This window comes from Microcaecilia unicolor, chromosome 5 (genome assembly GCF_901765095.1).
Source record: "Microcaecilia unicolor chromosome 5, aMicUni1.1, whole genome shotgun sequence".
Taxonomy (NCBI): domain Eukaryota; kingdom Metazoa; phylum Chordata; class Amphibia; order Gymnophiona; family Siphonopidae; genus Microcaecilia; species Microcaecilia unicolor.
Genome location: NC_044035.1, coordinates 38,691,339 through 38,705,872, shown reverse-complemented (window position 1 = coordinate 38,705,872; position 14,534 = coordinate 38,691,339). Strand labels below are relative to the sequence as shown.

The 14,534-nt window shown below is 42.2% G+C and overlaps 1 protein-coding gene across 2 annotated transcripts in view; it reads left to right on the top strand.

The window, feature by feature from the left end:
• NEURL1 (neuralized E3 ubiquitin protein ligase 1) overlaps window positions 1-14,534 on the top strand; it is a 453,595-nt gene that overhangs the window by 332,095 nt on the left and 106,966 nt on the right. For both annotated transcript variants that reach the window (XM_030202804.1, XM_030202805.1), the window contains exon 2: window positions 12,227-12,468. In XM_030202804.1, coding sequence (XP_030058664.1) covers window positions 12,227-12,468 — 242 coding nt within the window. The remainder of the gene's footprint in view (window positions 1-12,226; window positions 12,469-14,534) is intronic.

The following is a 14,534-nucleotide window of genomic DNA, read 5'->3' as shown; positions in this document are numbered from 1 at the left end:
CAAAACTTGACCAATATCAATAAAATTTGGGATATATCACCCTGAATAAATTTGCAATAAGCCTTCATTCATGCCAGTCAGTTCACCTAAACGTCATCTCCAGGGGCGTAGCCAGATCTTGCAGTAGGAGGTAGACAGAGCCCAAGGTGGGGGGGGGGGGCAATTTTGGTCTGCCTCGCCGCCGCCCTGCCGCTCCCCACCCACTGCTGCAGCAAATACTTTGGCTGGTGGGGATCCCCAACCCCCGCCAGCTGAAGCCTTCTCCAGTGCCGGTCTCCGGTGCAGCCACATTGCCTGCCCTGCTCTCTCTTCCCCCTCATGTCCTGTACGCTCCTTTTAGTGAAACTGCTCAGTTTCACGAAAAGGAGCGTGCAGGACATGAGGGGGAAGAAAGAGCAGGGCAGGCAACGCGGCAAGTAGTTGAGTCTGTTTCTTGCCATTTCTTCAAAATATATTCTATACTTACCCTCTTCCACCTCTTTTCTGGAAATTGTTGCACCAGTCTGTGAGAACCGTAACCTTAGTCCAGATACAAATTTTTAATAAGGATCAGAGCTTCCTGACTGAAAACCCTTTTAACTTTGTTTAAAGCAAAATGGTGAGGCATGTATCATGATATTCGTTAGGTGGGGGCAACATCATTTAGGTGAGGTGGCCAGCATGATTGTAGGCTGATTGCAAATTTATTCAAGATGATATATCTCAAATTGGTCAAATTTTGACAGAATTATGCAGAAAACAAGCTTTATATATATATATATATATATATATATTTTTTTTTTTTTTTAACAGTGTAGAATGTAAACTTCAAAAAGCAAGGACTGTACAAATCTGGTAGTGCTGCACAATATAAAAAAAAAATAATATATAAGCAGGCCATGCAGTAGTCTGTGTGTAATGTGTGTAATTTGTTTTGCATGGTACGTTTAGCTATAATGGGAATCTTCCTAACTCTATTGCTCAGGAACGTGGAGTGTGTGTTATAGAACTGAGAGGTGCAGGGTTTATATTGTTGGCTCCATAGATTCCAGACTTCACTGCTATACAGACGAACTGGTTGAATGAAGCTATCAGATCATTTTAATTACTGGATGGTTGGAATTGGCTGGGAGTTCCTTTATGCAAGGAAGGCTTTTGGCAGGACTTCTTGTAGTGTCTTTTATAAGTAATAGTTGGAAGAGGGGACGTGCATTCATTTGAAATAACATAGACATGAGCTGTCCTAATTCTCATCTTGTTATTTTCTAATGTTCTAGCCTTGGATAACTTGGAGGGGCATTTTCGAATGGGGTCGACCATCTCTAAGGGCGCCCATCTGTAAGGACGGCGCTGCGAAGGGCCGGGAAAACCCGTATTATCAAAACAAGATGGGCGTTCATCTTTCGTTTCGATAATACGGTTGGGGCTGCCCAAATCTCAACATTTAGGTCGACCTTAGAGATGGTCGATCTAAATGTTGAGATTGCCGACCTTAGAGATGGTTGTCCCCAGTTTTCGGCAATAATGGAAACCGAGGACGCCCATCTCAAAAACTACAAAATCCAAGTCATTTGGTCATGGGAGGAGCCAGCATTCGTAGTGCACTGGTCCCCTTGACATGCCAGGACACCAACCTGGCACCCTAGGGGGCACTGCAGTGGACTTCAGAAATTGCTCCCAGGTACATAGCTCCCTTACCTTGTGTGCGGAGCCCCCCGAATCCCCCCCAAAACCCACTACCCACAACTGTACGCCACTACCATAGCCCTTAGGGATGAAGGGGGGCACCTACGTATGGGTACAGTAGGTTTGTGGTGGGTTTTGAAGGGCTCACATTTACCACCACAAGTGTAACAGGTGGAGGGGGGTGGCCCTGGGTCCGCCTGCCTGAAGTGCACTGCACCTGCTAAAAACTGCTCCAGGGACCTGCATAGTGCTGTGATGGAGCTGGGTATGACATTTGAGGCTGGCATAGAGGCTGGAAAAAAATGTTAAAAAAAATTTTTTTTTGGTGGGAGGGGGTTGGTGACCACTACTGGGGGAGTAAGGGGAGGTCATCCCCGATTCCCTCCGGTGGTCATCTGATCAGTTCGGGCACCTTTTTGAGGCTTGGTCGTGAAAAAAATGGACCAAGTAAAGTTGGCCAAATGCTCGTCAGGGACGCCCTTCTTTTTTCGTTTATTGGCCGAGTACGCCCAGCTCTTAATCACGCCCCAATCCCGCCTTCGGTACGGTGCCAACATGCCCCCATGAACTTTGGTCATCCCCGCGACGGAAAGCAGTTGAAGATGCCCAAAATCGGCTTTTGATTATGCCGATTTGGGCGACTCTGAGAGAAGGACGCCCATCTCCCGATTTGTGTCGGAAGATGGGCGCCCTTCTCTTTCAAAAAGTCCCCTGATAATGAACCAACCAAAGTAAAGATTATCTAAATAAAAAAAGGTGATAGATGGGCTCAGCTAAATTTGAGAGCCCGCAGCAACTTAAGAAGATCTGCCAAGTTACCCATTTCCAGGAGGGAGACTTTTTGGCCAGTCCTGGTTTTAAACTTCTATCCAAAAGTAGTAATTTTTGTAGTCCCTGATTCTGCCCAACAAAAATCAGTAGTACTACAGGTACCGTAATGCATCAAGATGAGTTTTTCAGAAATGTATGACTAGCCTAAAATTTCCTTCCTGAAACTGGGTAACTTGAAAGCAATGACTTAAGAGGAAAAGAAACGAAGGTTTGCAAGTTGCCTGGAGGTTTCTCTTTCTCCTCCCTCTCCCTCTGTACAGCTAGCTGTTCCTGAAGCCTCACTACTAATCAGCTTGCTTGCAGTGTATAACAAAATTTCTCTGTGTGGTCTTGAGTTCTGGATTTTGTGAATCTGTTGACTCTGTGTGGTCTTGAGTTCTGGATTTTGTGAATCTGTTGACTCCTGGTCTAAAGACCTACTCAAAAGATTCTTTTTTTGTGCCATGTTCCTAGCTCTATAAGTTGTACAAAACGTGTTCGGGAAACCTTGCTAAAAATGTTCCTTGTTGAATTTGTACACTTACAATCCTGAGTGCTTGAGTGAAATTCCTAGTTCCTATTATACTTATAGACCTACTCTAGTCTAGATCATGGTTGTCCAATTAATGATCCAGTTCAGAAATTCAGTGAAACCGTGTCTAAGAAAGTAAAAGCTGCACTTACTCTTGAGGCTTAGAAGGCTTTCAGGAACCTCCTGAGCTTTTCCCAGAAAACTCTGATGGTGCCAAAGAAACATTAGTAGAGCTGCATGTTGCCCAGTTCCAGGAGGGAGATTTTAGACCAGTTATGGCTTTCTGACAACCCTATCGTAATGCATTATAGAACCTGCAGCACGATTTCAATGGGTAAAATCAGGGACTATAAATCCCACACTCCATAAGCTCAAAGAGTTTCTCTACGTAGTGCTTCAAGTGGTTCCTTTCACACCCAGAAGAGTTTCTTACAGAAGAGTTCCGGGTATGCTTTATTTGCCTCCTCGAAGAAAAAGCCTTATGCTGGATTACACCTCTATTGGATGAATACACACTTCTGTGCAAGCTGAAAGACTTTTTAACTGCCTTGATAATCAGATTTGAGGAGTGTTCACCTCAGGGGCCTGAGCCCCCTCCAAAATTATGGCACTGATTTAATGGCTGGTAGGGATGCCCAAGCCCCACCAGCTGAATATCCACTGCCCGAGCCCCCGCCCATGCTGCTCTGCTGATGCTGCCAGCATTCTTATGCATGCTTAGTTCAGCATAAAAAGAAAAGAAAGCAACAAGAAAACTGCAAATGACACAAGAAAGTAAAGTAAACTAACTCCTTTTTCCCCCTGCTTACCCCTAGTAGTGAGTGTAATGTGTGGAAATGTCATTTTGGCTAGTTCTTTTCAACACATAGCCTGCACTCTCACCCAAATACGTTTTTGGTAACGGTACTTATAGTACACCAACTGTGCTCAAAGCGAACTACAAAAAGCCATAAAATAAAGAACCAGATAGAAATTTAAATCCAGACAATACAATAAAAAACCTAATAAAGAACATTTTTAAACAAATAAGCCTTTAACTGTTTACTAAATGCCAAATATGATAGAATCATCCTAATTTTAATAGGCAGAGAACGCCAGGCCGAAACTGCTCGATAAGGAAATGAAGCCGATAGAGATTTTTTTTTTTGTATTTGACTCTAACAAAAGCTGGAAAATAAACAAGATTCGACTCACCAGCTCATGATGAGGATGGAGACAATGGGGAAAAAAAACAGAAAAAAAATATTCCAGACATGTACCTTGAAACATCTTATAGATCAAATAAAAGAGTTTTAAAATATTATGCACCTTAATAGGCAGCCAAGGAAGTTTTATTAAAGTAGCAGTGACATGATCTGACCATTTGTCATAAAATCATCTTAGCCGTGGTATTCTGCAATACAAAACATCAGCTCAATGGCAGAAAAATCCATTACATTTGGCATGGTGGATTTTGCACAAACATTTAAGGGAAATTAGATCCAGGGATAAACTGAAGTGTGTCAAACTTTGCATGATTTCATTGGCTTTTTTTTGCAAAACCTAATTTTGCTAACTTCACAATATTTCTTCCCAAAACTTTCTGATTTGTGAGGGAATGATTACCCTGATGAAGAACAGCTGAATAGTACACAGTCATTATGAGGCACAGACTCCCTGTGGGAATCTATAGCATTTAATAGTTTGTACATGAATTTAGAGTAAAGTGGTTTGGTAGCTGTGTTAGTATGCTTATAAAGGTAATAAATAGAAACAAAGAAAAGAAAATAAGATAACTTTTATATAGTTAATCCAATAAAAAAGATATTGTCTTTTTATTTCCTTTGTTTTGATTTATTTCTATTGGTTTGGTTCTATTTATTTATGAATGTAGAATGCTTTGGTGGTTTCAGTCTAGTGTTCAGTGAAAGTGCTGGCTCTGAGAATCTTATTGGTTAGTGATGCAAGCAGCTGTCCACCAAAGCCATAAAATCAGCAGCACTAACCAAAGTCTGTGGGATCAACTGCAGCAAAGAGACACTGGATTGAGAGGGCATAGGAACCAGACTATCCTTTTAACCTTAAGGGCATTTCACTTTGCTAGGGCAATGTAGAGAATTGTGCATTCACACTGCCTTGGCAATACTCCTGATCACGGAGACGTGGCTCAATGGTTCCCATGTGGGATGCAAACATACCAGGCTATAATCTATTTAGGAAGGATAGAGAAGGTCGTAAAGGTGGAGGAGTAGCTCTGTATGTGAGGAATGATATCATGGCGACTGAAATGACAGGGACCTGGGGAAAGGAAGAAGCAATATGGATCACCTTAAAAAGAGAGGATAGAACCTCTGTCCACGTGGGTGTTGTCTACAGACCCCCCCCCCCCCCGACACAATTAGAGGAACTGGATAAAGATCTCATCGCAGATATTCAAAAAGTAGGAAAGAAAAAAGAGGTTTGTCGGATGTAGATTGGAAGGTTCCGTCTGCGAAATCGGAAAGAAGTAGAGAGATAGTGGATGCTTTACAAAGTGCTCTGCGCAGACAAATGGTGACGGAACCCACGAGGGAGGGAGCGACGCTGGATCTAGTGCTCACAAATGGGGATAGTGTATCAAATGTCCGAGTGGGTGCCCACCTGGGCGGCAGTGACCATCAAACGGTGTGGTTCGATATGACAGCTGAAGTGGAGGGCGGCCACTCAAATCTCAAAGATTTCAAGCGTGCTGATTTTAGTAAAATGGGGGAATACCTGAGGAAGGAGCTGATGGGCTGGGAGAACGAACAAGAAGTGGAAGGACAGTGGTCCAGGCTGAAAGAAGCTATAAATAGAGCCACAAACATTTATGTAAGGAGAGTAAATAAAAGCAAGAGAAAAAGGAAACCGATATGGTTCTCCAAGCAAGTGGCTGAGAAAATAAAGGCTAAAGAGTTGGCGTTCCTGAAATACACCAAAACTCAAGAAGCCGAACACAGAGAGGAATACCGGAGGAAACTGAAAGAAGCCAAGAGAGAGATACGTCTGGCGAAAGCGCAAGCGGAAAAAAAAATGACTAGAAATGTAAGGAGGGGTGACAAAAATTTCTTCAGCTATATTAGTGAAAGGAGGAAGACAAATAAGGGAATTGTGAGACTGAAAGACACAGCGAACTGCTATGTAGATAATGATGAAGAAAAAGCAAATTTGCTAAATAGATACTTTTGTTCTGTATTCACAGAAGACTGGCAAAAGTACAAATGAAAATGGAGTAGATATATAGCACTGTTCATGGAAGAGAGTGTGTATAAACAACTTGAAAAGCTAAAGGTGGACAAAGCCGTGGGACCGGACGGGATCCACCCCAGGATATTAAAGGAGCTCAGAGAGGTTCTGGTGGGTCCTCTTAAAGATTTGTTTAATAAATAATTGGAAACGGGAGAGGTTCCGAGGGATTGGAGAATGGCGGAGGTGGTCCTTCTTCACAAAAGTGGTGATAGGGAAGAAGCTGGAAACTACAGGCCGGTAAGCCTCACTTCAATTATTGGAAAAGTAATGGAAGCCATGCAGAAGGAAAGGATAGTGAATTTCCTGGAAGCCAATAAGTTGCAAGATCCGAGACAACATGGTTTTACCAAAGGGAAATCGTGCCAAACGAATCTCATTGAATTCTTTGACTGGGTGACTGGAGAATTAAATCAGGGATATGATATAGACGTAATCTACCTAGATTTCAGCAAGGCTTTTGACACGGTTCCCCACAGGAGGCTCTTGAACAAACTGGATGGGCTGAAGATAGGACCCGAAGTGGTGAACTGGATTAGGAACTGGTTGACGGACAGACACCAGAGGGTGGTGGTAAATGGAATTTGCTCAGAGGAGGGAAAGGTGAGTAGTGGAGTGCCTCAGGGATCGGTGCTGGGACCGATTCTGTTCAATATATTTGTGAGTGACATTGCTGAAGGGTTAGAAGGTAAAGTTTGCCTTTTTGCGGATGATACTAAGATTTGTAACAGAGTGGACACCCAGGAGGGAGTGGAAAACATGAAAAAGGATCTGCGGAAGCTAGAAGAATGGTCTAAGGTTTGGCAATTAAACTTCAATGCGAAGAAATGCAAAGTGATGCACTTAGGGAGTAGAAATCCACGGGAGACATATGTGTTAGGCAGTGAGAGCCTGATATGTACAGACGGGGAGAGGGATCTTGGGGTGATAGTATCTGAGGATCTGAAGGCGACGAAACAGTGTGACAAGGCGGTGGCCGTAGCCAGAAGGTTGCTAGGCTGTGACCAGCAGAAGAAAAAAGGTGTTGATGCCCCTGTATAAGTCGTTGGTGAGGCCCCACCTGGAGTATTGTGTTCAGTTCTGGAGGTCATATCTTGCTAAGGATGTAAAAAGAATTGAAGCGGTGCAAAGAAAAGCTACGAGAATGGTACGGGATTTGCGTTACAAGATGTATGAGGAGAGACTTGCTGACCTGAACATGTATACCTTGGAGGAAAGGAGAAACAGGGGTGATATGATACAGACGTTCAAATATCTGAAAGGTATTAATCCGCAAACGAACCTTTTCTGGAGATGGGAAGGCGGTAGAACTAGAGGGCACGATACGAGATTGAAGGGGGGCAGACTCAAGAAAAATGTCAGGAAGTATTTTTTCACGGAGAGAGTGGTGGATGCTTGGAATGCTCTCCCGTGGGAGGTGGTAGAGAGGAAAACGGTAACAGAATTTAAACATGCGTGGGATAAACATAAAGGAATCCTGTTCCGAGGGAATGGATCCTCAAGCTTAGCTGAGATTAGGTGGCAGAGCCGGTGGTGGGAGGCGGGGCTGGTGGTTGGGAGGCGAGGATATTGCTGGGCAGACTTATACGGTCTGTGCCAGAGCCGGTGGTTGGGAGACAGGGATAGTGCTGGGCAGACTTATACGGTCTGTGCCCTGAAAATGACAGGTACAAATCAAGGTAAGGTATACACAAAAAGTAGCACATATGAGTTTATCTTGTTGGGCAGACTGGATGGACCGTGCAGGTCTTTTTCTGCCGTCATCTACTATGTTACTATGATTTAGGCATAATGAAGGACTTTAGTTTTGAATACTCTTAATACAGCAAGCTATAGTAGTGTTTGTATATAGAGCCAGGGGCTACTAACACCAGCCCTTAAGGATCCCAAAATAGTCTGGTTATCAGGATTTCAACAGTGACTACACATTCAAATTTAGCTCACATTTTTTAGTAGTAGCTCAAGATGAGTTACATTTAGGTATAGAAGGTATTTCCCTGTCCCTGGAGGGCTTACAGTTGTGAAAGGTGGAAGTTGTATCTGTAGAAAAGCAGCAATTAGCACACCTTAGTTTATAGAAAAGCTACTCTTAGGTACATGATTTTCAGTTACACATGTACTGTAAGTACTAGGTGCTATTCTATAAACTTGGTATGGGTGTCACTAAGCACCTAATCACAAGTAGGCCATATCCATGGGTGGGTGTGATAGGCTTGAAGTTAGGCTCAGTGTGGAATCTGCACTTTAGCTGACCTCTCATGCATGGTTTATGGTACAAGCCTGAGCAGCTTGCAAAAAGAGAATGTGCTACTTGCTTACTGGACTGGTGGTGAAGAACAGTTGGAAACTGTGTGTGCAAGAAGGAACAAACAGGAGATGAGTCAAGGCACCTGACTGTGATGAAGTCACTTGCTTGTAGCTATAAAAGTCAGGGAAAGACCCCTCCCCATCTGAAGCCCTCCGCTGACAAGCGTGATGCAGGTATCTCAAACTACTCTCAGGCACAGCTGAAGAGGCATTGAGATGATGCTGATGAGTTTGGCGATGTATTTCTGATCTTCTTCTAATAAATGTCTGTATTTTCTGTAGTACCTTTGTGTAAGTGCGCTTTCTTGCTTTTTCTCATTGGGACCCAAACAGACCTGGTACAGTGGGTGAGCACATTCCACATAGCAGTGCACACAGCTGTAGAATATTATGGTTGCACGCCTTGCAAGGTTCACATAGACGTGCCAACATGTCAGCCATTGACCTGGCATAAGCAGTCGTGCCTGAATTTCCTTCTGGGAGAGTGTTGTTCTCACACCAGTTCCAAAGAACCCTAAAGTTTGTCTTTCTGAGGTCAATAATTATAAACTTGTGGCATCCATCCCCCTATTAGTTAAAATAACGGAAGGGCATGTTACCGAATGACTAACATTATGAATTTCTTTATGCTACTCAATCTGGTTTTGGAGTGAATTATAGCACTGGTAGCGCAGGGTAAAAGCATTCTGAGTAAGGGACAATGCACCATTGTTTTACAGTTCGATCTCTCTAGTACATTTGACCTGGTGGATTGGCAGATTGTAATCAATATATTCTGTCAATGTGGAATTCAAGACAAGGCGCTATCTTGGTTTCAGGGTTTGTTAATGAATCAAAGTTATGTGGTCAGGAAAGATGGAATGCTGTCTGATAAATGGAAAGCATCAAGTTTATCTATTTATTTATTTATTTAGTTAGTTATTTACTAAATTTATATCCTGCCTTTATCCAAGGCAGGTAACAATATTCACATACATAGTCTTGAACACATAACAGTTGCTATGTTAAGCTAAAATGTGGTCACTAGACTGGTCCTAACCAAGAAAAAAAAAACAGAGAGAAGGAAGGGTCAATCAGATGTCTTCATGTAGCCAAGAAGGCTTTCACAAACAGATGCGTTTTTAGAAGCCGCTTGACTTGTTGAATTTCACATGATCTCAGGTACCTGAGTAGAGCATTCCACACGGATGGGGCAGCGATAGAGATGGCCCACAGTTTTGTCTCAACATAATTATATGATTTAGCAGAAGGTAAACAGAGCTGATGGGACGTCTCGGATCTTAGTGCTCATTTTGGTTTATATTATTGCAGGGTATTTTGAAAATAGGCTTGAACATTCCCAAATATGCGTTGATGAGTCCATACAAGAGTCTTGAATTGAACTCTGTATGTTACTGGGAGCCAGTGTAATTTTTTCAGTGTTGGAGTAATGTGTTCAGACCCTGACATTCCAGTGATCAGTCGTGCAGCCTCGTTTTGGATGACCTGCAATGCTTGGATTCAGGATGATGATATTCCCAGAAATAGAGAGTTGCAATAATCAATCTTTGTCAGTACCAAGCTCTGTACAATCGTCTGAAAATCAGATGGTGTTTCCATACCTTTCAGCGTGCTCAACATGCGAAGTTGAAAAAAGAGGCCAAAATCACATGCTCTATATGTTTTTACATTGTCAAATTGGCATCTAGGAATGCTCCCGAACTATAGACAAAGGGCTTCATAATCACTTTTTCACCCTGATATTCAAACATTGCCAGTAGAGATGAGTCCACAGTCCTACGGACATACCGTATTTTTCGGACTATAAGACGCACCGGACCATAAGACGCACCTAGGTTTTAGAGGAGGGAAATAGGAAAAATTTTTTTTTCCTTTTTCCCTCCTCTAAAACCTAGGTGCTCCGGTGCGTCTTGTCCGAGTTCGGGATCGCCCTCCCCTACTCACGTCAGCGATGTTCCCTGGTGGTCTAGTGATGTCGGGGCAGGAAAGAGCCCCCTCTTTCCTGCCCAGCGCGCTGCTCTCCGTCCTCCTCCATCCTCCTGTATGCTGCCTGACGGTCTCGGCGATATTCAAAATGGCCGCTGAGAGTCTCGGCGGCCATTTTGTATCTCGCCGAGACCGTCAGGCAGCATACAGGAGGACGGAGGAGGACGGAGAGCAGCGCGCTGGGCAGGAAAGAGGGGGCTCTTTCCTGCCCCGACGTCACTAGATCACCAGGGAACATCGCTGACGTGAGTAGGGGAGGGCGATTCCCGAACTCGGGGGGAGGGCGATCCGGAATCGCTACCTTCGGACTATAAGACGCACCCCCCATTTTCCTCCCAAATTTTTGGGGAAAAAGTGCGTCTTATAGTCCGAAAAATACGGTACATTATTTCTGTCTTTCAACATTTAAGCCTGTCTCATCCAATCAACAATTTTGTCAAACATATTCTTCAGTTGTATAGTTAGATCCTGATCATGTTTGTTAACAAGGATAATGAATTTTATATCATATGGGTATATGCTGTACTATATGTGTAAAATCTTGGAAAACAGCCCCTAGAGATTCCATAAATAAGTTAAACAGTACTGCTGAGACGGCTGAACCTTGTGGTACACCACGTGTGTTTGGGAAGCTGTTGGAAACTGTGTCCTGTACTTTGACGTGAAATCTTCTTCTCGGCAAGTATGAGAGAAACCAGGATAGGACTTGCCCACCAGTGCCAAAATCTGACAGGGATAACCACTTTCTCTGGTGTTATTTAACCTGTTGATGAGATCACTGGGTATGCTGCTAGATAAATATTAATTTACACACTTTATTTATGCAGAGGACATTACAGTTTTCTTATCATGCTCCCAGTTTTGGACAGAAACTCTTTCCCATATTCAGCTATGTATGTCATTAATAGATTCTTCGATTTCTAGCCATCACTTAAGTAGAGAGGTGTGGTGGCCATGTTAGTCCACTTTTAAAGGTAATCAATAGAAATCAAACAAAATAAAACATGGAAAAGAAAGTAAGATGATACCTTTTTTATTGGACATAGCTTAATACATTTCTTGATTAGCTTTCAAAGGTTGCCCTTCTTCGTCAGATCGGAAATAAGCAAATGTGGTAGATTTCCCTGGTTGACAGCCCGATGCTCTAACCCAATAGGCTACTCTTCTACTCCAATATATTTGTGCACACTGCCTCCGTTGTATGCACACATACACATTTGACAAATTTATTGTAGAAATCCTGAAAAACGTGTGGTGCTCAGGGATAAGGTGCTTTAGTGGCTGCCTGTTAGACTGTTATATCACAGGTTTATAAAGGAGCAGAAACAGTGTAGAGGGCCTCAGAACATACAAACAGATCCAAACTGCACAGGAAGCAAATTTATCGAGGGATCTGACGCGGCCTGTGTTTCGGCAAGTGCCTGAGTCAGGGATCTACACGATTATTTATGTTGCGCTTTCCCTCTGATGTGCTGGTCTGGACATGTCTATAAATATGATTTTGGAGGTTTTTTGTTTTTTTTTTAAAGAAAAAAGAACATTATACTGATTATTAACCTAGAAATTTGCAATTAATTTAACTCACGATTGATTTAAAATTAGTGAATATTGGTACCACGGAAATAGTTATATGACAAGCTATTGAAATATTCATTTTTAACTCTGAATTTTTTAATGTTTTAGAGTCTATAGGTGGGCCATTTCCAACTGCTTCTCACCGATGTCACCACAAGCAGAAACACTGCATGCCAGTTCCACCATGTGGAAGTTTATCGATCAGTCCACTGCTTTTCCATCCCCATGCCAAGGGGTCCCAGATTGTTATGGATGCATCACAGAAAGCAGTAAAACGGCAAGCAAGCTTCTGCAATGCTATCACCTTCAGTAACAGACCTGTTGTCATCTATGAACAAGTCAGATTGAAGGTAATTATTTAAGATTTACATGTTTTTACTAATCCTTTTCTATGCAAATTTCACTTTTTCACCTGATTTGCCTAATGTTCTAATCCAACCAAGTGTGTGTGTTTCGGGGGGAGGGGGAGCAATTTATATTTTTCAAAATCTAACATTGCTCTAGTTTATTATCAAAGAGGCCTGTGCACAAAACATTTTTTCCAATAGACACAAAAAGGGTAGTTCTATATAAACGTATAGCATTTTATGCACATAAATGTTAGAATACTTACATATCTGTGGATGTGTGCACAACTACCCCCAGATTCTGTATAGGATTTCCCAAATTTGGGTGCAGGTCCCAGATCCACGTGTAAACTAGTCAGTTTGGCGCTAACAATCAATTATTGGCGTTAAGCACTTCATTGGCAGTAATTAGGAGTTATGGTCTATAACATGTGCACCTAAATTTCATATAATGCAACTCCAAAGTGGGGTGGTCATGGGTGGGTCAGTGGTCCCAGAAATTAGGCACGATGTAGAATACCTGCATTTGCATGCCTAACTGCCATGAGTTGGGCGCCAGTGTTTACACCAGCCTTTGGTAGGCGTAAGTGCTCACACCCAAAGTTAGACATGAAATGCGCACTAAGCTGGTATTCTGTAAAGGACACTCTGCATAGAGCACCTTTTATAGAATACTAGCTTAGCTCAGATCGTCCCAATGCCTAACTGTGGGTACCATTGATTGAATCTATCCCATAGGCATGTATATGCCAATATCCCACTTAAGCACTATTCTGTAAATACACACCATCAAGCATAGTGTGTAATTGCAAAGAGGCATACACATGAGCGGAACATGGGAGGAATATAGGTGGGGCTTCCCCTTAGGGTTGAATTCTATATATGGCACTGAAAAAAGTGCTATTCTTTAAGCCACGCTTAAAGTTAGTAACTTAAACCATTTGCACCAACTGAAACATGGTTCAAATGTGCTTGCCTAAATTTGATGCATATCCCCCATAAAAATGCGTGTAAATGCTTGGAATGCCCCCATTTCACCCATGACCCTCCCATTTCTACGCCCCTTTGTTTTTTTTACTGGTTCATAAAATTTACGCACGTAAGTTCTAATTAAATCTAATTAGTGCCAATAATTGTTAAAAAGCCAATTTTTGGCACTAATTAACATGCAAATTGGATGCACAGTGAAATTTGTGTACACAGTTTTTTGGCGACTTTTGCATAATTAGGAGATTAATAACTTACGGAATACTGTTATGTGGCTGATTTAAGTATAGGTTTCTAAATGTTAGGTGTATCGATACCAGGTTACGCTAATATTCAATAACAGTGTTGATACTAATGTTCCGCTATAGAATAGGCTTTTACCATAAGTCCCCAGAGCATGTATATGAAGGCGTCCAGTTATAGAATTACCCCCAAAATGGAAGAAACCCCCAAGTACATCTGCCCTAAAATATTCTGATGATTTTTTATCACTTTGGTTTTCTGCTTTTACTTTTTGCCATGTTTCAGTTACTCACAACTTTTGCTTTTTTTGTAAATGCATTACTAGTCAAAGTTGCCTAGGGAGTTGCCTGTTGAATTTGTGCCACAGAGCCAAATGTCCTTTGCATTGCCCCTGTTTGCAGGATGTCTTTCTACGACTGTCTCGGGCTCATGGGAGGGATCATGGTAGATTGTAACATTTGATACTGATTTTCCTTTAGTCTATTTGTTTTGCAAGAAGTTTATTTTCAGATGCTGATCAAAACTAGGAATGTGAATGGGCTGTGTCACCACAATATTCACTAGTTCTAGTGTGAGTTTTATTCAGTGTTATATTGGCAACAATATTATATTTAAAAAAAAGCAAGCTGAACTGCCGAAAATTGGATCCATTTACCTCACCATAGAAGAAACTGACATGATTTTTAGCTTCAGTAAAACCACTGCAGGGTACACGGTCAATATTGTGTATCTGGATTTTCCAAAGGCGTTTTACAAGGTATCTCATGAAAGACTCCAGATGAATTTGGAAAGTCATTGGATAGGAGGTAGTGTCCTATTGTGGATTAAAAACTGGTTAA